The sequence below is a fragment of the Petaurus breviceps genome, unplaced genomic scaffold, assembly GCF_028583685.1.
Source record: "Petaurus breviceps papuanus isolate PSGF00001 unplaced genomic scaffold, PetGlider_PUasm1.0 227, whole genome shotgun sequence".
NCBI classification, from domain to species: domain Eukaryota; kingdom Metazoa; phylum Chordata; class Mammalia; order Diprotodontia; family Petauridae; genus Petaurus; species Petaurus breviceps.
This window is the reverse complement of record NW_027185896.1, coordinates 17280068-17304272: the sequence shown is the minus strand read 5'-3', so window position 1 is coordinate 17304272 and position 24205 is coordinate 17280068. Positions and strand designations below refer to the sequence as shown.

The 24205-nt window shown below is 43.7% G+C and overlaps 1 protein-coding gene and 1 long non-coding RNA gene across 10 annotated transcripts in view; one reads left to right on the top strand and one right to left on the bottom strand.

The window, feature by feature from the left end:
* The window catches only part of DHX30 (DExH-box helicase 30), a 32199-nt gene extending 8623 nt beyond the window's left edge, over nucleotides 1–23576 (bottom strand). Inside the window, exons 1-9 of one of the 9 annotated variants that reach the window (XM_069095941.1) lie at nucleotides 22657–22830; nucleotides 20506–20600; nucleotides 17798–17852; nucleotides 13949–14062; nucleotides 13295–13390; nucleotides 4421–4551; nucleotides 3135–3245; nucleotides 1731–2032; nucleotides 874–994 (exon numbers count right to left, since the gene is read on the bottom strand). In XM_069095941.1, the coding sequence (XP_068952042.1) occupies nucleotides 874–994; nucleotides 1731–2032; nucleotides 3135–3245; nucleotides 4421–4551; nucleotides 13295–13334 (705 nt within the window). In that variant the 5' untranslated portion in view covers nucleotides 13335–13390; nucleotides 13949–14062; nucleotides 17798–17852; nucleotides 20506–20600; nucleotides 22657–22830. The other 8 variants (XM_069095934.1, XM_069095933.1, XM_069095939.1 and 5 more) reach the window with 8 other exon arrangements.
* On the top strand, nucleotides 7293–14329 carry LOC138167183 (uncharacterized). The gene is made up of 2 exons (XR_011169814.1): nucleotides 7293–7860; nucleotides 14060–14329. It is a non-coding gene; the product is annotated as an uncharacterized lncRNA (long non-coding RNA).
* Nucleotides 23577–24205: the final 629 nt, after the last annotated feature.

Genomic DNA, 24205 nt, shown 5'->3' with positions numbered 1-24205 from the left:
ATGGATAGCAAGACCTGCCCTTTCTGCTTCTGCCTCCCTTACTAGGATCTTGCAGACTTGAAGATAGGATAGGAAGCAAATCTAATGCTGGGCACAGACTTCAGAATCGCTACTGGCAACCTTCCCAGCATAGACATAGCTCCCATCTTTCTTATAACAGTGCCAGTCATATCACTTTCTTGCTTTTACAAGTCTTCAATGGCTTCCTAATGCACAATGAAAAATATCTGACTTTCTTAGTTTGGCATCCAATTGAATCCATAATCTCATTCTATCCAAATTTCCCAGCCTTATCTCATACTATTTCCCCTTTCAGCTAGACTGGGCTATTTAACGTCCAAAAACATGCTCTATGTTTTACCACCATCATGCCTCTTTTCATGACACCCAACATCCCTTGTCAGATTATCACCTGTCCCCCTTCCCTATCTTCTGAAATCCAATCCTTCAAGATCTAGTTTAATTGCTTCCTTCAAGAAGCTTCCTCAATCCCACTAAACTGAAAATAATCTTTCTCTCCTCAAAATTCACATAGAACTTGTACTTCTTGTGACTGACTGTATTAGTCATATCTTAATACTAAACTGTCAATTTCATGAAGGAGCAAGGCCTGTGTTTGTATTTTTATTTCCCCGTGTGCTAATAAGCACAACACTTTGTACATTATAGGTGTATACTAAGTATTGAATGAAATCTCTCACTACATCCACACAGTAGAAATCAGACAGCCTTTAAACATTCCTGTTTTCTATCCCTTCTCTATACATAGATCCTTCCACATACTAGTATCAAAGTTTCACACATGTTTCCAGATTTCTTCTTCAAGTCACTTTATGAATTCCTCCCCCTGGAATGCAAGTAATTACTCCTTACCTTGGCGGTAGAGGATGAGGTTGCAATCTGGATCACCTTGGCCAGAAGGTTCTTGGGAAGTGGGAACTGGGTAAGCGCTCGGACAGCACTGTCGTCATCTGTCATCTCAAAGGAGCCCCCCCTGGATACCCAAGAGTCTAGGTGAAGAACAGTCTCCACCCCCAGGGCTACAATCTAGGTCACTAGGACAATGGAGTGATTTGGGGGTGGGTGACAGGGTGAGGACCAAAAATGGGATTGGAGCTAGAAATGCCTCAATTCTGAACTTCACTTAGATGCTTCCATATGAATACTGCCCATGTCTGTGCACAAAATATCACAAGTGCTACCTCAGCTTCCCCCAAGGAAAATGAGGGTACTTTCCAGAAGGGCAAGGACTCTAAAATACCGTTTGAAAGCATTTCAGGGAAGGAACACTCTGCAACACCAAAGATTTTCTCTTTTCGTGCCTTGTATAACAGCAACCAAAGCCTACAAACAGCAGAGTGCTGCAGCAGAGGCACCTCTGGATTCAAGTAGGTTGGGTCACTATTATCTCTGGTTTTTCAAAAGGGAGTCTCTTGTTATTATTTAGCAAAAACCCAGGCACATAGTTCAAGACTTAGCCAGCTGTTTCTCCTAAGACAAAAAATAACACTAACAAGTAATTAAGGTACAATCCAGGCAATGAAGAGACACCTGGGATTCAATCAAAGCCACAACTATCAGGGATCCTATCAATTTCACAGGAAGTTCCCTGGAAGCAGGGAATGAGTAGAAATCAAACACACCTGTGGAGAACCCTGCTTAAAACATCCCCACCCTGTCCCCAAGTCCTGATGATCAGTTTTCCATGTACTTCCCCACGAGGACTATACCTTGTGTCCCTGAGTGGAGTGTGAGACTCCTGTTGGGCCATAGACAGGAAGTCAGTAACATCAATCGTCCCTTCCTCTAGCTCTTCTTCTTCCTCATCCTCTTCCTCTCGGCCCATAGAGCGGGACAGACTGCTGGGACCCATTGGCCGTATGCTCTCAGGGTTCAGCTGCCTCCAAGAGTTGGGTGGTATAGTAGGCTCTGGTCGCCACCAGCTGTCAGCTGGAGAGCCAAATCTGTCAGCCAGCACTCGGTATTTAGCTGCATCAAAGAGTTCATTTCGGGGTCCCAGAAGGCCCCAGCCCTGTAAGGAAGAAAGCACTCAGGTAGGGTAAAAGTTCCAGGTTCCTCTAGGAGAGGGGCATGGACTTTCCCCCATGGCAGTGTACCCGACCTAGAGCTCAGCGATAGGCCACAATGTCTCCAAGATGCAGTAGAAAAAAATGCTGACTGAATTAAAAAAACCTCAGCTATGAATTCGTTCTTGGTGCTTACTATTTCTGAGATAATGGGCATGTCACTTAACCTGACTGGATCCCATTTTTCCAAGTAAGAGGCTTAGAAATCACACTCTATTCTCTATCTGCAGCTCTGCTTAGTTTCAACTCATAGAATATGAGTATGATATGAAATATCAAAAATATGAAAACTCATATTCCCCTCTCAGAACAAAGTGATCACCAGAAATCATCATGCTGTTTATGCCAACAACCTCTCAACTCTCTCTCTCCTCTGATTGGAGGGTTAGAGGATGGAGTGCTCAAATCCACCCAAAAGTCTTGCTTTACCGAGGGAAGACCCTGGACTTTGCAGCTCATTCTACTCTCTATATACAGCTCAGCTTGGTTTCAACTCCACAGAACAAGATGACCCCATGCTGGGTATCTCTTGGGGCTACCTCACCCTTTCCCAGATTCCTTTTGTGTATGGCCGTCCCCAGTTAGCTGTAATCTCCTTGAGGGCAAGCAGGTATTGTCCTTCTTTTTCTTGTATGTATCACAACCAGCAGAGTGCTTGGCCTTTAGTTGGTGCTTAATAAATGTTTAATGAATTGGACTAAAGGGCCTCTTGAGATCCCTTCCATCTCTAAAACCATCACCCACAATAACCAACAAAGTACTGCAAACATAGTAGGGACTGAATTTCTTGAGTAAAAGGCATTAACCTCTGAGGTGAATAGGGTTTGAGAATACTAGACGATTAAAGCTCAACTTCTCATTATAATCAATGACATTTACTGAATCCCATAAGGATGCCTCACAGAGCATGAGTTCCCAGAAAAGAGTTAGACCTGCAACAGGAAAAGTACCAAAATCTCAGAGAAGATGCTGAGCCCAAAGGAAAAGCAAGTAAGGACCATCACTGAAAGAGAGATTCCTGGCAATATGACAGGAAGAAACCATTACCTTAAAGAGCTGGCATGCAGCGGCTGCAGCCTGCCTCTCAGCATCAATCTTCTTACTCCCATAACCTTCCACCTCAACACTCTTCGGCCACTTTATGTGTAGTGTGACTTTCTGTGGAGAGAGCAAAAAGGCTTGGGACTCTGGCCTCTTTCTGTTCTTTTCTCCATCTCTTGGTCAACTTTTAAGGTCTGTGAGAATTATCACAGAGTCAATGCACAGATGTAGACTGGAACTTCAGTCACTTCCAAAAAAGTAGAAAGGACCACTTCAGGGGACTGAGCCTATCATCTTGAGCAATGTAAGAATGATACATGATAATGGATTAGAAGTCAGGGAAGCCTAAGGTGGACTGTAAGGGACAATTATTCTAGCTTCCTCTTTAAAAATTAAGATGTGGTTCCCTTTCTAAATGGGACTAAGACTTCAGGAGTTGGCACTGATATGGCCTGATTTTAATTCTAGCCCCATAAATGAACATTTTTCTTGTCACAGTTTCCTTATTCTACAAAATGAGAAAAAAATGACCCAAGCATCTTCACAATTGCCATAAGGATCAAACAAAACAATGTACACCAAAGTGCTTAGACAAAGATAAAACATGGCACAAATGTAAGGCATGTTACTAAATCAGTTCAAGACCTAAATGAAAATTAGCCTAGCAGAAGAGCCAGAATTTTTGTTGTTGTTGGAGGGAGAGTATTGGGAAAAATGGAAGGAATATATGTGATATACTCCTTCCATATAACACTAATAATTTTTCTGCATCTAGAGAAGACATTTAAAACGGTAGGAAAGCTTGACAAGAATTAGCAATCTTGAGTAATGACTTGATCCTAGTTCTAACACAAAGTTCTACGTCTTCACAGTATTTCTCTTCTCCCTTCTACTCACTCCAATGTAGCTTGCTTCACTCAAGATACTTTGATCTAAAAGTTGCCGGATGAATTAGAATGGGTCTTTGAAAATTCAAAAGTTACCAGGTTTCCACATCTTCTGGTATAACTTCTTCACTCATTTTTTTCATTCTACAACCAATTACTTCCCTCTGTTACCTAAATTCTCAACCAACAGAAGAATTCTTTGCTATTCATTTAAAGTAGTTACCGTTAGGGGCAGCTAAGTGGTGCAGTGAATAAAGCACCAGTCCTAGAGTCAGGAGGACCTGAGTTCAAATGTGACCTCAGACACTTGACACACTTACCAGCCATGTGACTTTGGGCAAGTCACTTAACCCCAATTGCCTTCTAAAAAGCAAAAAAATAAAAAAATAAAAATGAAGTAGTTACCTTTTTCTTTGGCCCATTTGTGTGGACATAGACCAGTTTGTCTTTTGCATGAGAGATGCCAAGGGCTCTTCCGATCACACTGTTGAGAAGGTTTTTGGGCTGTGGGAATTCTTTCAACAAATCCCTAGAAGCTAAGAAGACACAAAACAGAAAACTTTACGCTTGTTTTTTGCAACCCCCATGGCTTATTGTGTGCAGGGTAGCCCTTTGCTAGACCCTAGAGCCAGGACAAATACAAGGGATGATAGGGTTAAGATCATATATTGAATTACAGAGACACGGATAACTTTGACCCTTAAAAAAATGAGAGGACCAGTTTTTGGTATTATAGGGGAGATCAACCCTCCACTCCAGTCTCCACCCTCCATATGACTAAGTCCCTAAGGAAGGGTAACTTTACTGCTGTCTCACTTCAATCAGTACTTCCAAAAGTGGTAAATGGTCTCCTAAACTCTATAGAGAGGGGTAGAGCAAGGTTCTTTCTTATGAGTAAAACTGAGCTTATGAAGTTTCCTGTTAATAATTAAAATAAATTCTGAGAGGGGAAGAAAAGGCACTCAGAAAAACGAGAAAACAAGAGCTTTACACAGGTCCCTTAGCTGAGGTTCTCTAAGCACATGTTATGGAACCCCAAATGGAGCTTTTCTGCATTGATGGAAACCAATACAGAGAGAACTAAAGAATAAATTGCTAAATCCTTTGAATCACAAATTTAGAGCCAGGAGAGATCTGAGAAAGATCTCATCTAGTCTAACCCCTTGAGAGTCAAGAGAAGTAAACTGACTTGCCCAAGGTCACTAAAGGTAAGATTTTTTTTTTTGCCTTTTTTTTTGGAGGGCAATTGGGGTTAAAGTGACTTGCCCAAAGTCACACGGCTAGTTTTTGTGTTAAGTGTCTGAGGCCGAATTTGAACTCAGGTCCTCCTGACTCCAGGACCGGTGCTCTATTCACTGCGCCACCCAGCCACCCCTAAAGGCAAGATTTGAATCCAGATCCTTTAATTCTAAAGCCAGTACTCTTTCACTACACCACACTGCCTTTATGAATGCCAGATTTTAGCCCTGAACCTTAATCCCCAAATTGAAAGCTAGAAGGGACCTCATACCTTATCTAATACAACACTCACAGATGAGAAAATGGAAGCCCCTGGGATTAAATTACTTGCCCAAGGTCACATGGTTAATGAAAGACTAGGAAGAACCCTGGGCTTCTGATTTCTTGTCCATTTCTTTTTCCACTATCTTATACTGCATATCCCACCAAAATGAGAAATAACTCTCTGGAAACAGACACCTAGAGCAAGTTAGATAACTTTACAGCTGACAGATGGGCAATGGGCCCTATAGAGGAAGGAACTGGCATGATGTCTCAGGTACCAGAAGAGTAACCTTATTCCTCTGACGTTCATCCTTAGTTTCAGAGCAGAGCAGAGTCACGGGGGAGATGTTTATGTAGACTCAATATTACTCAGATGTACAGCCTGATGAAACCAGAAGAAGTTCTTGGCTGACAACTGGTAGGTAATAAAGAGAGGGTAGTCTCACGAAACTCATGTTGTGGTGTTCTGGCGAGAAAATGATGGAGGACGGCATCAGGGAGCAAGTGAGCTGCTTAAGACCAATGTCTCTGAGACATGTACATTTAACTGTAAAACAGCCTCAAGACAATCTTTTGTGCGAGGGCATTCCTTCATTCAAAAGCACTCAGTGAGAGCCTCTTGTGTTCACTGTGTTAGGTACTAAGGGAAATACTGAACTCCAGCTTCCCTATACTCAGCACAGCTGGGAACAAAGTGAGATCCCTGGTTCTCCCTGCTCTGATCCGGAGCACAGACACAACACAGAGCTGTAGCTAACACAGCAGCAGCCCTGGGAAATCGTGACCCGGAGGCCCCCTCTGCCCTCTCACCTCCCAGGGGGTTCCCTTCCTAAAGCCTCCTCATCCTCAGCTGGCCCAACAACAGCCCCAGGAGCTCCCTACAGACCCAGCATCCGTTCCGCCTCATCAGCCCTAAAGTGCCAGGCTTCCCCTCACCTCAGATCTACTTCAAGTGAAGACTTTTGGGAGCGCTATCTTACCGGAGTGCCCCGCCAAGGGCACCTGGTTGCCATTCTCTGACAGCAGTGACCAAGGTGCCCACCACCTCGGCCTGGGTCCTCGGGGCTCTTCTTCAGCCCCTGTTCCACATTCCCATTACAACCCGTCCGCTTCTCAGCCTCCTCAGGAGGGCGGGCCTGTCATTCGGTTGCCCCTTCCTCACTGCCCGACCTCCTCCCCCACTCCTCACTTATTTGAACACATAACCTAACCTCTCCCAGCAAACAGAAGGCGCTTAATATGTGCTGGACGGGTTCGCGGGGCCCTTTTCTCCCCGGCCCGGTCCTCCTCAGGGCGCCCTGGTCTAGCCATGCCGGGGGAACCCCTTTCGCCGTTAGGCTGCCAGGCTTCTCCCGCTTGTCCTCACCGGTCGCTGCCCACCCAGTCCCTTTTCCCCCCGGCCTGCGGCCTCGCCGCTCCCTGCGTTCCGGGTCTAGGCCATGGACCCCGCTTCTCCCCCCTCACCGTTCACCATGCTCCCGTTCCCGGCCCCGGGCCGAGGCCCGCTGGGGGCCGGGGGCGGCTGCTGTTCGGCCGCCGCCGCCTCGATCTCGTCGAGTTCCTTGGCGCTGTCGGGGCAGGCGCGGGGGCAGCCTGACGAGAGGCCTCGCGACTGTCCCTGGCGCCGGGGTGGGGGGGGTGGCAGCGGCTGTAGCCGCTGAGACACCCCGGTCACTAGAACCATGAGCCGCCTGGCGACCGCCATTTCCGTCCCACCAACCCCTGCGCGAAGGCCCGCGCCGCCTCCCCGCCCCACCGCGGCGCACGCACACGCACGCGCACGGCCCAGCAGGCAGAGAAGCCCCCGGGACGGCTGCTCGAAGTAGCCAAAACAGCTCGGAGCTCAGAGACAGCTCCGAGCTCGGCTCTTTCTAGGCAGAGCCAGATTTGGGAGGGGAGAGAGTTCCGGTCGCCAGGGGGCAGTTAAGGACAGAGCCATTAGAGGTTTGGGGTCCAGATCTCGGGCGGCGTCGGGGAGCAAAACTGCCCGGAATGGGAGCACCCTCCACGTGCCCCCTCCGGCCGGGCCCCTCCCTCCGCGGAGGTAGGGGACGGGGAGCGGCGGGGTGCGCATTCCATCGTCTTTAGGGGCCGTGGAAAGGCTGGAGCTGCCCAGCAGAACTGCAAGTGAGCTCTGATGGAGACGTAGAGGGCCCGGCCAATGCCAGTGTCAGGTCAGCCTCCCCATTACATAGAGGGCATCGGGGACCAATAAGCTCTCCTCTCCCCTCAAAACACACACCTGAGCAGAATGAGTACTCTTTACGTTATGCTAGAAAACCCAACCGATCCCTGCCTACACTAACGGGCCACCACCCCAAGACTTTCCCTCCGGACTCACGGTAAGCGGAGAATCGAGGAAGGTTTTTTGACACTGTGCTGAAACTCGGGATGAAGACCCCCCAGGCCCTTCTGCCCCCAAAAGGGCAAATTCAGGGCAGCCTACCTTTGCCCCCGGCACACCCTTCTAAAAAGTCAAACCACACAAGGGTAATATAAACAACTCTGGAGCTAAAGTTGTCGGGGCCAGTCTTCTCTGAAGGCAGACCCCGAGCACGGTGTCACCATTACCCTGCTACCTCCTTCACTCAGTTGTCACCAGAACGGTAGGATATGGAAAGACGCCTCTGGGGCAAGGAACAACCCCCAATCACCTCTTTTCTCTAAGAGATGACACCCCAACCTGTATTAGTGAGAAGCCCCACTGGCTCTCAAAAGTTCCCCCCCTTAGGAACCTCCCTACAGAGCTTTGAACTTGGAGAGCTGACACAGGGTTTCCCCTAGGGTTCCCAGCCAGTTTTTTGTCATTTGGCCTGTTTTCTTGGGAAGCAGAGTGAAAACAAACTGCATGCACAACTAGTTGAAGATTCTTGTTTAAGATGTCCTCCAGGGGTGGCTAGGAGGCTCAGTGAATAGAACACTGGCCCTGGAGTCAGGAGGAACTGAGTTCAAATCTGGCCTCAAGACACTTAACACTTACTAGCCCTGTGACCCTGGGCAAATCACTTAACCCCAACTGCCCTACCTTATCCCCTCCAAAAAGCAAAAAAAAAAAAAAGTCCTCCAAAGATGAAAGATTTGGGTCTTATAGTGGTAGCAACACCAACTGATGTGCCCTTTTGGGAACTGAAAAGTTTTTGCAAATCCAAAGTTGGCAGAATTTTCATTACAACATATCTTCACTGATGGCAGTTAGTGGAGCTTTCAGATTTGGTTTACATAGCATGGCACCACGTACCCATCCATAGACAATAAATTATTAGGCAATGATGAATTGTAAGTTTCTAAGGAGCTCAGGGAGAGAAAAACGCTTTACTGAACTTTTTATTGCCCTTATTTCACTTGGGTTATAGGCCTAGCTTTACAACTTGGGGCAGGCTCTCAACTTATTTTCCTCATTGATAAAATGAAGTTGTTCTAAAACAAGGGATCTTAACATTTTTTTTTTTACATCATTGACCCCTTCTGCAGTCTGCTGAAAATTATGGAGTCCTCATGTCAGATTTAAAAAAAAAATTCAGAATTGAAGGAAATATTAAATGTCCATCAGAAGTTAGTGATAATAAAGATGCACTTTTCCCCCATCCAAGTTGACAGAATCCCTGATATCTATGTGGTAAAAACGTATGGATCCCTTATCAGAATAATATTTTTAGAAATTTTTAAAAATGCTAAATTTCAATTATCAGTTATTGAAAATTAAAATATAATTTTTCCCCCATCCAAGATCACAAATCCCATGAAAGCTTTCAAGACTCCTTAGTGGTCCATGGACCTCTAGTTTAGAAGATCTTTTAGGGCTGGAAGGGAAGTTTATGACTGCCACTGTTATGGCAAGACAGTAAAGAAACTGAGCTCAGAGAGATGGGATGCTAATGATCCAAGGATCCAGGGGTCCCAGACCAAAGCCTCTCCTAGCAGGAAGCTATTCCAGGAGATCTTATTTATCTGCAGCCTAGAGTAGCTCCCCTAATGTTCCTGAGGAATGTTGGCCCTTCTGTCTAAAAGAAATGAAAATTCTGGAAGAACAGCAGATGCGTGGGCAAGAGTTCTTGATACCCATTTCTAGATTGAGAATCACATCAGTGACTGAATCTAAATAATAGGTAAGCCCAGTGTTGCTTAAAACAGTCCTAAGGTCCTTTTCTTGAAGCTGAAATAAGTAACTTGAAAGAACCCAACTTTCGAGGGACAAGTTGAAAGGCCTGATGGAATTTGTATGGCTTGGGAAGAAGCCTGTATAGATCCAGGCTCTTTAGCTAATCAGGGAGCTTCAGGTCATATCAACAGGGCCACAAAGTTTCCATGGAAAAAGGAAAGTCCAAATGACAAGGTGCTTCAGTCAGGAATCAGAAAGAAGGAAATGTAATTCTAAGGGTCAAATGTAATGGATTCCTTTGTTGACAACCAGGCATGGAGGGAGGGAATAAGCATTTATATAGCACCAACTATGTGCTAGGCACATACTTTCTCATTCGATACAGAATAAATCAGAATACAGTTGGACATCAGGGGACTCAGTTTAGGTTTGTTCATGTGGCAGAGGAAATTAAAAGTCTTTACTGCCCAGCAAAAAGTCATTATTCATTCTTTCTACATAACCTATCATAACCTATTAGTAACATTATGTTGTCCATATTACTAATTTTTGTTGTTCAGTTGTTTTTCAGTGTTATCCAACTATGTGATCCCATTTGGGGTTTTCCTGGCAAAGACACCAGAATAGTTTGCTTTTTCCTTCTCTGGCTCATTTTACAGATGGGGAAACTAAGGCAAACAGGATTGAGTGATTTACCCAGGGGTGGCCCTGCTATTAAGTGTCTGAGGCTAGATTTGAACTCAGGAAGAGTTTTGATTCCAGGCTTGTACTCTATTCACTGTGACAACTAGCTGCCATCCTGCCATATCACTAATAAGAAAAGGTAAATTTGACACCCCCCCCCAAAAAAAGTTGATCAGATCTTTCTATGACCATATGATCTTTTTTCTTCTTTCTTTGTTTTTGTTTTGGTAAGGCAATTGGAATTGAGTGGCTTGCCTGGGTCACATACCTAGTACACATCAAGGGTCTGAGGCCAGTACTTTATCCATTGCTACCTAGCATGAATTTATATCCCAATGGTACTCAGCACTGTGTCTAGCACATACTAAGTAAGCACTTAATAGATGTTTGCTGACTGAGTGAGAATAAATGTTGAGGCTACTACCTGAATATCTAAAGTTTACTTATTATTGGTTTTAAATAAGACTTCCCAATTTCCTGGCTGGTGTGAACATCTAGGGTTGTGTGAGGCAAACCAATCCCTTTAAAATACCAAATTCTGAAAGGAAATATCTGGATCTTTTTACAATTGGCTTTAGTCACACCTCATTTAAAGAACTGTGTTCAGTTTTGGACACAACATTCTCTGAACAAATAGGCATGTCTTGAAGAAGGTGACAAACCGTGTTGTATGAGGAAAGGTTAAATAAACTAGGGTTTAAGGTTAAGTAGACTAGACAAGAGAAGACTGAGGGGAGATGAATTTACAATTTACAAATATATTAAGGATTGTCCTGAAGACACATGATTAGATCTACTCTCTGAAGCTCCAAAAGAAAGCACTAAGACCAACGGGTGAAAACTGGAGGCGGGCATATTTTAGCTCAATTTAAAGTAGAACCTACTAACAATAAGTGTTCCAAAAATGGGAGAAGTAGTGAGTTTCCCAATATTATAAGTATTTAAGTGGAGGCTGCCTTATCACCTGCTACAAATGTAGAAGGGACTCCTAAATAAGATAGGACATTGGAATTAATCACCTCTAACATCTACTCTTAGATTCCCCTGGAGGTCCATTTTAACCTTCATTTTTTTGTGCTCTTAGAGTAAAAGAATTTAGTGGTTGCTGGTGACTAAAACAGTATGTCCAGATGTGAATTACTTCACTTATGTTTCTTCCTCAAGCAATTTTCTAAGACTTAGTGGTTGAAATGAAGTGAGTTCCCACACCAACAAAACCACAGATGCTTGTTGTGTTGACTTATGTTTCTTCCTCAGAAGAAACTATGGGGCAGTTGTCTAAACTTACAGCAACAAAACTGAAAATTACATTTTTTGATATCTTAACTACCAGTGAACTAAAGTGTGACTTTGGCCAGTGACTTCCCTTCTCTAGGCATGGGTTTCCTTATTTGAATACCAGAGATTGCTACTAACCTGCTTCCTCTCATGGATATAGAGAGCAGCAAAATCTGTGGGAAACACAATTCTTGCAAAAATAAAGTGCTAAGGAAATTCTAAACAATCATACTGCTGTTAAGGATTTAAATCTGCTGCTTCTGTGACATAGAAACATATATATATATATATATGAGTGTTTGCTTTTCTACCTAAGAAAAAGAAAAAAAAAGGGATGGCAAAGAAGCATACATCCGTGGAGGCATGGCTGTGAGGTCAGCAAGTATGGCCCAGGTAGCTGTCAATCCATAGAACATAGAGCTCAGGGAGGCAGCTCCAGGCTTCTCTAAAGGCCACTGGCCAACACTGGGCAAAATCCACTACATTAGGGCACACATAGTGGCCCTCCTCACTGCACGTGCTCAAGGACGAATTTCCTGACCATGGGTTACCGGTTAATCCCCACAGTAACTGTTTTCAAGCTAAGCCAAAAAGTATCTGTTGCTCTGATAGCCACTCACCTGCCATGTTGGAAATGTTAACGTTCAGCCTTTTCGAGTTACAGGGCATTTTAAGAAAGGAAAAAAAAAGGGTAATCAACTCTTTTTTTTTTTTTGTAATGGGAGGGCGGGGATGGCGTTTCTTTAAAACACTGTCAACTCAAACAGTCAGATGGACTGCATCTCCCTCTTGGTGCCAAGCCTACATTTGGAAGGAGCTTTGTAGAATGGAGACTATAGGATAAATTTAATAACATTTATTACTTAAAATGGAGTGTTCTCTTACTCCCAAGCATGTTTCATGGTATTCTTAACCTACAAAGCACTTTACAAACATTTACTAAAGCTGATACCCCCCACTAGACAAAAGACATAGTAAATACAAACAGATAATCTCAAAGTTGGATGGAAACCATCTCTAAGCTATTCAGGAAGAAGCTTGATTGGAAATGGTAACTTAAAAAGCTGAAAGGGACAACAGGCATCACTGATTGTTATCAGTTTTAGAAAGTATGAAGGAGGAAGGGGAGTCCCATAGAGGGAGGAGGCTCGGGGGAGGGCACAAGTTCTAGGTCTGCTCATCACTGAGACTTAAGGCAAGCTATTCTACTTGTCTGGGGCTTCTTGAAATAGCCTCCACAAACAAAAGGGGAACTAAATTCATTGTCACTTAAGTGCTCTGAGGTGACGGAATTAGAAATGGGAGCAAGACTCCATTACTGATGGTGTCATAATATGTCTTTTAAGCCTTCCAGGAATAAGATGCAGGAGACTTGGCTGAGTTAATAACCCTTTGTACCCATTCCTGCTGTGTGCTTAGTGCTCTCTTCTCAGTGCTATGCGTACCATGCATGAAGGGAGAGAGGTCCTTGGATATATCCCAAATGCCCAGACCCATACTGGCCTTCCCTCTATCCCTGGCCACACGAGGGGGGCCAAAAGAGACAACTGAAGTCTAAATCACATGGGCAGATGTGAACAGGATCCTTTTAGACTTAGGCTGATTTCCTTATATTCCTTCCTAAAAACTACAACCTTGGCAAAAAAAGTTCACTCTGCCTGCCCCCACACGGACCCTAGACCAAACAGGTACTGGAGACCAGGCTCCTCTCTTACCCCGAGAGATGGTCCCTCCAGGGGCTGGGTTGACACACATCGGTGGCAGGCGGGGCGGGGGGAGCTTGCACTGACGCTGCCTGTGCTGGGTCCGATCTGAGGAAAAAGAGAGGATGTCAGGGTGACAGTGATCTCATCAGCTCCAGTCACTTGGGAAGTTTCATATGCTCCAGAAGATACTACCCACTATAGGACTAAATCTGAAGCATCTACCCAGGGATGTACACCTTTTTTAATGTGACTTTTGTACATAAGGGGTATGTGGAGGGGTGAGGATGGGGAACAAATCACTGCAGAAATAAGGAAATTGTTTTATCTAGAGGCTAAACTCTGTGGTATCTGAAAGGTGGCATTAGGGAATGGGAAGAACACTGTACTAGGAGTCCAGGAAGTTGTAGTTCCACCCCTAAGGAATTGTGTGACATTGGACAAGTTAAAGAGACCTAGTTCCCTCATTTGTAAAATGGAGATATTTTACTCTCCCTATTTGCCTCACAGTGTTGTTGTGAGGATCAAATGAGATAATGGATATCAAAGTACTTTGAAAAAAGTATAGAGGACTTCCAAAGGTAAGGAATTATTTTTCTTAATAAAGCCATGATGACATTCCTTATGTGTGCTTTGAGTTCCCAAAGTAACCACCTTTGCTCTTACCCTTCAAACTTCCTTCTTTCCCTCATGAGCCACGCTGAAGAAGCCTTAACAGGAAAAGGTGCTGGCCACTGACAATTTTTAGCAATATTTTCATTCTTTCTTCCAAAACAGGTGCTAAGTAATGAATGGTCAGAATGGTATACACCTGAGAAAGATCATCTAGATGAAGAAACTTACAGAAATAAAGGACCAGGGGAAGTAAAGCCAGTCCTACCACTGATGAATTGTGGTCACAAACAATGCAACCTCTCTATTGTCACCTGTCTACATGTCAAAGGAGGACCATTCCCACCAACCATTAATGGGATGCTGAAGAAACACAATCCATTTATCTATGTACAAACATGTGTGGATAGATAAGAGAAAGCCCTATCATTGCTTGATGGTTATGCATATCAGCTTGGATAAGCACTTTTAACATTTATGGGTTAAGGTATAAAAGTTAAAAATAGTACTTGTCCCTAGGACTGAGAATTCACCTGATCCATGTACTTCAGGGGCTATATGACATCCTATTACACGTTTATCATTTTTCAGTGTCTCATACAAATGCTTCCACTAAAAGTCATCATCAGGGCTTGGCGCTGTGCCTGGGTTTTTGAAGGCTATGTCAACAGAGCTCAAGTTCTGACATGTTCTATCCAACTGGAAAGTTTTGAGTATGGGCCTGATGTCCAAGGACCAGTTTATTTAAGTTAAGAGATAATTCATCAGGGGCAGCCAGGTAGCACAGAGAGTAAGAGCACCAGCCCAGTGTCGGGATAACCTGGGGATCAAATCTGGGCTCAGACACTTAGCACCCACCCAGAAACACCTGGCCGTGTAACCTCGAGCAAGTTACTTAACGCCAATTGCTTAAAAAAAAAAAAAAGATAATTCATCAACAGAGGTTTGGCCACTGTATGTTGAAGTTTTTTCAGTAACAGAAAATGACAAAGACTGTCAACTCAGTTGTAGAATGAGGTTCATAACTTTTTTTGGTCAGGGACCTCTTTGGCAATCTGGTGAAGCCTATGGATCTCTTAGAATAATGTTTTAAAATGCATTAAATACATATGATTACAAAGGAAACCAATTATCTTAAAATGTAATTGTCAAAATATTAAAGCAAAAAAACAAGTTCATGGACCCCACGGTGAGAACTGCTGTTGTAAAGGGAGCAAACAAAGCAATAAAATTACATATCTTTGAAGTATTAAGCCAATGAGAAAAGACCCTTCTAGTTTTTTGCTCACTGACCCTGACGTGTTTCCCAGAACATTAAAGTACTAGAAAACCAGGTATTTGTATCTATGCTGATAAGTGGCAGGAACTGGCTACTTTTCTCAAGAATTCAATGGTTATACTTCAAGTTGACTACAGCTGTTCAGGTACTACATCACTCACACAATAGGTCCCAGCACACAACCAGAAGTGATCTCTCCCTTCTCTGAACTCTGATAGCCCTCATTATCTGTACCACTCATGCAGTAGTTCTCATATATTGGGTTGTAATTATTTGTACACATCCGTCACTCAACTATATTATAAATGTCTGTAGGGGGAACTGTTTCAATTTTCCATAGCAACTAGTACAGGGTCTTACATACATAGTAAGTAATCAATAAATATTTGTTGAATGAATTAATGCTTCTCTCAGAACAAGAAAGCACACTGCATGCTGGGACCAAGCAAATCAGTACTGGTTTCTGTTTTTCAATAAAATGTAAAAACCATTTTTAGCCAAGGGTCCCTTGGTTTGCCACTTAGACTAATCAATAAATCAACAAATATTTATTTAGTACCTACTTTAAATTCTTAAAATCTTCCTACTAAACCTCATCCTGACATGGAGGTAACCCTGGGTTTTCCAAGATTATACCAATGAAGCACAAGTTCTGATAATTCTTACCAAACTGGAAAGGTATCACGTACAGGAACGGTGACAGACATTGTGTCTGTTGTCTGCTGACTAGTCTAGATAAGTATGGAAAGATTCATCACCAAAAGTCTGAGTACCAGGTGATGAGCTTTTTGGTCACAGCAAGTTTTTAAGGGGTTGTAATCTGGAAGGGATAGCCACAACGATGAAAATTATAGATTTCTTTAAGTACTGAGGTAACAGGTTATATGACAAGGAATACAAAAAACAACACAGTCCTAGTCCTTAAAGGACTGACAATCTAGTTCATGAAAGACATTAGGAAAACCACTAAACAATTTACCAAAAAAAAAATAAAAAATTAACACACCAATAGAAGAAATGAAACAAATCACTACATGATTTATTGCCAAATAAATGGCACAAAAGTTCTATAGGATTTCTGTGGAAGGAGAGATCACAGTGGTTGAGAAAACTCCACAAAGAAGTTGCTTTACTCTGAGCCTTGAATAACAGCATCAGGGAAGGCCTTCCAGGAGACAATGGGTAACCCCAGGGTGGCTAAAGAGTCTAGAAAAGTCTCTTTACCTACCAGCTTTCAGCAATGCAGCTAGAAATTAAAGAATTACATATTTTACTAATGACTTTTCAGCCTAAAATTAGGTAAACAAATTTAGATGGGGTTAAATTAAGGTATAACATCAGACAGTACTCTATAAAAGTGAACAGAACCCAACTGCTAAACTGAATTTAAATAATGTTACTTGTTTAGAAGGCTTGAAAATTTAGCAGATTGCTCATAAGTGTAGGGAAATAGTAAATCCTAGGAGAGTTTCTCCCAGAGCACCTTTTGAGATATGTAGTGAGCCATGTGATCATGACTCAACTGTGTTGTCCACTATCATGAAAAAAAAAAATGTGTTTCTTGGGGAAGACAAAAAAAAAATCACCCAATTTTTGCAAGTAACTGAAGAGAGTCAGTGATTCATCTGTGGACACAAAGCAATCTAATGATGAAACTTGAATTTAAGGTCAGATTACTGTTGGCCACAATAACCTTAGATTTGATTATCTCCAACCTAGGTACAGAACTCATAAAAGCAGGGGAGTGAATAATTTCCTGAGGAGATGATAGCAAGAGGTAAAAGCAGCAGAAGCAAAGGACACAAGGAAAAGATGTTTTGAATTTTTACACAAGTGATAACTAACTGAACTAATCATTTTTCTTGCTCTCACATAACTACTAGCATAGCTCTCTAGTTATTCTAAGGGTAATAACCTGATGTGGGATTTAAAAAGGACCATACACCTTTCCTTTGTGAGGGACATCTTGCAGGCTGGGTATTGTGTTTTCTATAGGTTTCTCAGATATATGCACATCAATAGCTGGCATCTCAAAGCTATTAGAATGAAAATCAGCACTCTGCACTCAGTATAGGTTTCAATGATTAAAGGCCTTAAAAAAGAGCAACTGGGTAATATTGGTGAAACACTGAAAAGAAATACTGGTATTTACTAGGGAGGTAGCATCAACTCAGGTAAAAAGAATAATGGACCAAAGACCATAAAACTTAGCTTCTGGTCCTGCCTAAGTTTGACTTAATGTGTGACCTTCCCAACTTCTAAGTCTCAGTCTCCTTACTTCTGAAATGGGGTTAAAAAGGAGCCGGCTAGGTGGTGCAGTAGAGCACCAGCCCTGGCATCAGAAGGACCTGAGTTCAAATCCAGCCTCAGACACTTAACACAAAAACTAGCCATGTGACCTTGGGCAAGTCACTTAACCCCAACTGCCCTACCTTCCCCCCCTCCAAAAATAAAAAAAAAATGGGGATAAAAATCTGTCTTACCTATCACATTAAGATTGCCAAAAGAATCAAATGAGATAAAAAGGTTGAAAATACTTTGTAAAATACAAAATACTATACAAATGTAAGGCAGTGGAAGTTATTTTGATTTTCCTCTTACCCTGACACACACATGGTTCTTACCTTTTCTAAATGAGTCCAGGCTAAACATCTCTGTCAGAGTGAAAAAACTGGTATCCTGAGAAGGAAGATTGAAAGACAGGTCAATATTCTTGGCCTAATGATGCCACATAAAATAGAAAGCTTGGTTCAAATAGAAGACAAAGGAAGGTCTCCATTAATGAGCCCAAATCCAGGACAAAACTGGACTTCTCCAGTCTTGATCAGTTTTCTTCTATTCAAAAGCCACAGAATAACTACTAAACAGTATACTCCAGAAATCAATATATTTTAGTGAAGGAGACTATCATATAAGAGTTATAATAACAACTCGTATTTTCATCACATTTCACGACCTATAAAGCATTTTCCTTACTAAAATCCTACAACATAGGTAGTACAAGCACTACCCCTTTTACAGATAGAGAAACTGAGTCTGAAAAAGCATGTTTTCGGTTTGCTTTCAGATTATTCTGAGAAGACCTCCCCAAATTGTTGTTAGGAATAGGACTAAGAATTTATAAATTTACAAACTAACTGGCTTAGTGAACTTTGTCTACATGTAGTTAAGTTTCCAGGAACTGATCTGCCTTGTAAGACCTTTCTTAAATGGGGACAGATATGAGCCCTTCAGTCACAACAGATTAAATCAAAACAAAAATTCAAATCCAACAAACATTTATTGAGCATCTATTAAGCTAGGTTCTAGGGATACAAACATAAATGCAAATACCACCGCATCAAAGGAGCAAACATTCCATTTGGATCCACTGTAATTCCAAACTAAGCACAGAGCAACCAAAACAGAAAAATAAGTTTGTTTCTTATATTTTTAAAGCAATTAAGAAGTTGTGACAGATCACTAACTTTATCAGGCTCGTCACTGGAAACCAGTTCATCCTTCCCACTAGAACCCTGGGTGTTTCCCTTTAGCTCTGCCATTGGTCATTAAAGCCAGTGAGAGTAGGCCTGGTGTTGTTGGAAACTGCAATACCAGGGTGCGTTGTATTTCTCCTTGTTTTGGATGCTTTCTACAAACAGGTGGGGTCAGGGGGAAAATGGCTAATAAGTTATGTCAAATTAAAACTCAACTGCTGATCTCCTGTTGGTTTTTCCTTTGCGTCATAAATCCACAAATTCTCCTGTTTGCCCCTGAGCATTCCAAACCTAGGAATATTTTAGAAACTAGAAAAATAAACATCCCAGTGATAATGCATTTTTATACTTAAAACAACCATAATAAAAAACCAAATGCCACAAAAATCTACATTTTACAGATGTTTTATTCCAGTGTAATTTAGCCCGACTGGGACTCTGGTAGGGATTTATACCTGAACATTACCTGCTGTTCTTAGGTCACATTTTCATATGTGTTACATGGGTGAGAATTTTAAGTTTGTAACAGGTCTGTCCCAATAATGTCTTCCCTTCTTGGGATAGTGTTAATGTGAGTATTAGCATTTGGTAAGAGCAAAAAATTCATTTCCCTGAGCACTTTGTGCACAGTTTAGTACAATTCTGCCCAATTATCCTCCAATCAGAGGATACTCCTTGAGGATAGAAAGGAGTATAGTTCATCTTTGAGATATTTGCTGAATTCTTGTCAAATGGAAATACAGATACAATGATTTGTTTTAGAAAATATAAGTCTATGCCTATACAGCTACCGACTAGCCCCCAAAACTCTATCATCTTGGGACCTATCTCTTCTATGTTAAATGTGTATGTTAATGTATCACTTTTCCTTTAGATTTAACTATGTCACATCATACATTTAAGGAAACCTGGGCATGATCATAAAATCTAAAGCACCTAAAAGGCTCAACCAACCAATAAGTATTTATTAATTACCTACTATGTACCAAGTTTTTATTCGAGTTTATTACTATAGAACAGTTACTTTAAAATCCATGCCATACAAATCCATTTTTACTCTCTATGATCTGGGAATAAATTCACCAAATTACAAATGATATTGTACTCAATTAGCAAATTTATCACTGTTTCTTATATAGCTTTTCATAGCAAAAAAAAAAATTTTTTTTTTTTGGCAACAGGCCATTAGGGTTACAGGCTTCAATAGTGCTTCTAAAGGTACACTCGAATTTTTTTTTTTTTTAGTTAAAAAGTATCAACCGGGGTGACCAGGTAGCACAGCAAGTAGGAGCACCAGCTCCAGTGTCGGGATGACCTGGATCAAATCCGGCCTCAGATACTCAGCACCACACCCAGAAACAACTGGCCGTGTAACCTTGAGCAAGTTACTTAACCCCAATTGCTTTAAAAAAATAATAATAAAAAATAAAAAGTATCAACCATCTCATTCCATACTAACTAGGTCTCATTTTCCAATCCCTTCTCAGAACTGATATCCTGGGAGGTTACACAAAGTTAAAATTAAGTCATTCCACAGGGTGTACACAAAGAAAAAAATTCAAGAGAAAGATGTTTTCCTCATTATATAATGTATAGATAGCTGTATATTGATATACAAATAGCTTAGTTCAGAACCTATTGTGTATCTTTAACCATTTATAGACAAGTGAAGTTTTATTATGCCAATATTCCCTGCAAATGGACTATCACTCATCTCTAGCCAGATTTATTTTCAGATGTCTCTATTTTGTGACCATTTTAAAAAAGCATACATTCCCTTTAAATTAGTCATACATGGATTTTATCTCTGTCATGACTAGGCTATAAACTCATCTTGTTTCATTAAACCAACTTACCTTACAAGATCAGTGAAAGTCTCAGATTTCTACAGCTTTTGAATGGGAAGTAAATTCTCTCTGTCCTATTCTTCATCACCAAGCTTGGCCTCCTCCTGGGAAGTACAATGCTGGGTCACTAAAACAGCAGCCCACACAGGGTGAAAGTTGTTCCTGTCACTGAAACTCATTTACCAACTCTAACAACAAGGACAGGTTCAGTCAGTGGCATTAACAACTCAAGAGACTATAAACATGCTAGCTCAGGCTAACTTAAGGGCCTAGCACACCTTACTCTCCTCCCAAACTTTGGATCATCTTATTCTAATCATTATAGCAGCCATGAGGAAAGAGCATGTCAATCAGATAAGGCTTTTATACCCTAAAATAATTTTCCCCAGAGGCATTCTGTTACAGCAGCACCTTATCCTTAGGCAAAGTGTTTTGAACCATGATTTCATAAAAATTACAATGTGGACACCACTGACCTAGTTAGAGATTATATAAAGCCACCATCCCAGTCCAGACAGGCATTTTCTAGGGAGTGGGGGGAGGGAAGGGGAAGATAGTGTTGCAGCCTGAATATTTTTTTTTCCTTTAGATAGAGGTCTTTAAAAAAAAATAAAGTGAACAATTTCAAAAGGGTTGCTTAAACTTTCCCTGCACAGAGTAATTCACTCCAACGCCTGGGAACAGGACAAAGCTGAAATAACACAACGAGACTAGTATGAGTTTTAGAAGGTATAGAGAACCAGTAGAGATAACAGATCCCTGCAGAGTATATAGCAACTGATTAGAATAGCTACAGTGGGGCCAAACAGTTCTGGCAAGTCATCCATCTAACAAAGAAAAAGAACCTACCACTAAAGCTTTAAGTACCAAACACTTCACCCTGACAACAGCCTTCTTTTCTGGGCATTTCTGATCCTCTAGGAACTAATGCTAAGTAATCCTCTAAGATTATTTTAAGACTGCAAGAGATCTTCTAAGAAACTAGTGGAGAAACCTCGATGTAGTGTACCATTTCATACTATTTTTTCCTAGCTATCAAGACATTTTGGACAATTTGCTATCTCAATCTCAGCTGCCACCAAGGTCTTAAAAAAGAACAAGTCCCAGAGGAATGAAAGGTAGTGTGGTGTCAAAGGATGATGGATCCTGAAAGCCTTTCCTAATAAATTCGATCAGGGGAAAAAATCCTATGTCCTAATGAGAAATACACTGACACCATGAGCAACCTGGGTATTTAGACTAGTGATTCCAAAGGAATAAAGCAGATCTACCAAGAAGAAGGGGCTCATTGCAAACAAAGGACATTGCATGCTCTGAGCCACCCCCAGCCAAATGGTTAAAATAGCCTGGGGCCAACAAAGGCTACTTTATGCACCAGGCCTACACCCCGCCCCCCCCCATCCCCCTTAGGGGAGAGTATCCGCATCCAAACAAAGAACCCTGCATGCACCCAGGTCCCCCAGGGAAGTAGCCGATGTAGCTGAAAGTAGATCCAGGGGGCTGGCCTCTACACGCTGGGCCTCCCCCAGAAGAAGTGGTCCAGGCACATCATGGCAAACAAAGGTTCCAGGATGCACCGGGCCTTCTCCACTCGTGCAGCCGAGGTGCTAGAAGGGAGCAGACCCGGCTTCCCAGGCCACGGACCTGGCTAGGACTTTCTCACAGGGGCCGGCGCTCCCACCCCCGCACCCCCTCCGTGAATGGGCCGTAGGTGCTGTTTCCCCCAGCTCCAGGGGTGCACCGGGGCCTTCCTGAGGTTGCTCCTCCTTCCTCTCAGGAGATCGGCGGGCGCCTGGGCCAGGAAGGATGGAGCTGCAGGCCTCCCTGAGCTGCCCTCTGAGCATCAGGGGCTCCCCTCACCCCCGGAGGTCCCAGGATGCGGGGCCCTGCCCAGCCCGACCTCGGCTTCCCTCCGGGTGCCTCCCCCGGGGCTCCATGGCAACGGGCGGGTCGGACTCCCGCCTCTTAACTGTCCCCATCCCAAGCTGGATCCCCCTGGTGGGGCCCAGGATGCCCGGCCTGGTCCCTGGGGCCTCCCCGCCTCCCGCTCTCTTCAAGAACAGGGGAAGAGCCCTGGGGGGCTTCCCCTACCCTAATCCCCTCCCCCGACCCCTCGCCGCGGAGACACGCCACGGGGGGAGAATAAAAAGCACAATTCACCTGTTGTTACAGATGTGAAACAAACCTCGGTGTAACGCGCATGAGCCACTTCCACCCAAGTAGGACTACAATTCCCACAAGTGGTAGCGCGGCTTCTTCCGGGTCACGTGGCGGAAGCAACCCTCTTTTCCCTCTGACCCTCCCCTTTCTTTTTTCTTTCCCCTTCTCCTTCCTTTCCTCCCCTCCCCCTTCCACGCTTCTTCTTCCCCGCCCCACCCCCACCCCCCAGCCGGAGCCAGTCTCGCTGGTTAGTTCTCGGTGGGCCACGAGCCCTGGGCTCCCAGCCGGCACCTCCAAACGGCCACTGAGGCTCGCGGGCGCCACCAGACCAACCCGTGAGGAGGAGGCCGGCCCCGGGGCCCAATGAGAAATGGGCCCAAGGCGGGCTGGGGGCGGGACATCCTGTGTGACACTTCGGTCCCTTAGCGGTGAGGGGGGGGGGCGGGGGGGCTAGTGCCGGCGCGCGCAGCCCGGGCCGCCGAGGGGAGTGGGCCAGGCGACGGGCAACAGGTAACGGGGTCCTGAGGCGATGACTGGATCTGCCCCTCCCTTATAGCTTCACCGCGCCCCGCTTCCCCTCCCAGCTGCCCCAAGCAGCGGTGGCCGAGGACCCTTTCTCCACGGGTTGCCCCTCCCCACTTCCTTTAGCGGCCCCTCCCCCCCACCCTGCGCGACTTTGGCCCCACCCTCTCAGGGGTAACCTCCAATCCCCCAGCCCCTCACTCCCCTCACCCCCCCATACCGCCAGCCGCCTCGGCTGCAGCACCGTAGTCTAATCCCCTGTTCTCACCTAATGCCCCTTCCCTGTCCCCGGGGTCCTCATCTCCCGACTGTTAAAGACATGGTACCTGCCCCGAGCCCGAGGACCCTTCTTATCCAGGGTCCTCTCCAGGCTCTGCTTCCGACTCCTCCCCACCCACTGGGATTTTCCAGCCCACTCCCATCCCTTTCCATCCTTTTCCATCCCTTTCCATCCCTACCCCGCCCTTTCTAGCCTCTGTCTATGATGGGGGCCCAGGAGATCCTGAGCCCTTTCTCGGTCCACTTGTTCCCCCACCCCCAATCCTACAGTGAATTCATCCTTAACATTCTCCTCCTAGGGTTTTGGTTGTTTGGTTTCTTCCTCCCCCTGCCCCCCTTCATTTTTTAACTGGATTTCTGGGAGCTCAGAGGTGTTGCTTTTGGCAATTCTGGTGACTCCTATATTCCTTGAGCATGTGAGTAGGGCCGTGCGTCAGCTTCACATCACATAGTCTTAGGCCATGATATCTCTTGGGAAATATAAGTATACAGAATTTCATGGCTCTAGTTTCAGGTTTCATTGGAATTCTATCGAAAAATTGATGGTAGTAGCTCAGAATCCAAGTTAAAGGTTCAGAGAAGGAAAGATATTGACGTACCTTTAAGATGTGTGTCTTCTTGGATATAGGGAGTATGAAGTTACTGCTACACCATTCTGTCTCAATACACGAGCAATATAAATGCATTTCCTTCTTGAGTGTGTTTGGCCTGTGGGTTTCTTGATACATGAAACAAATATTCTTGAAGC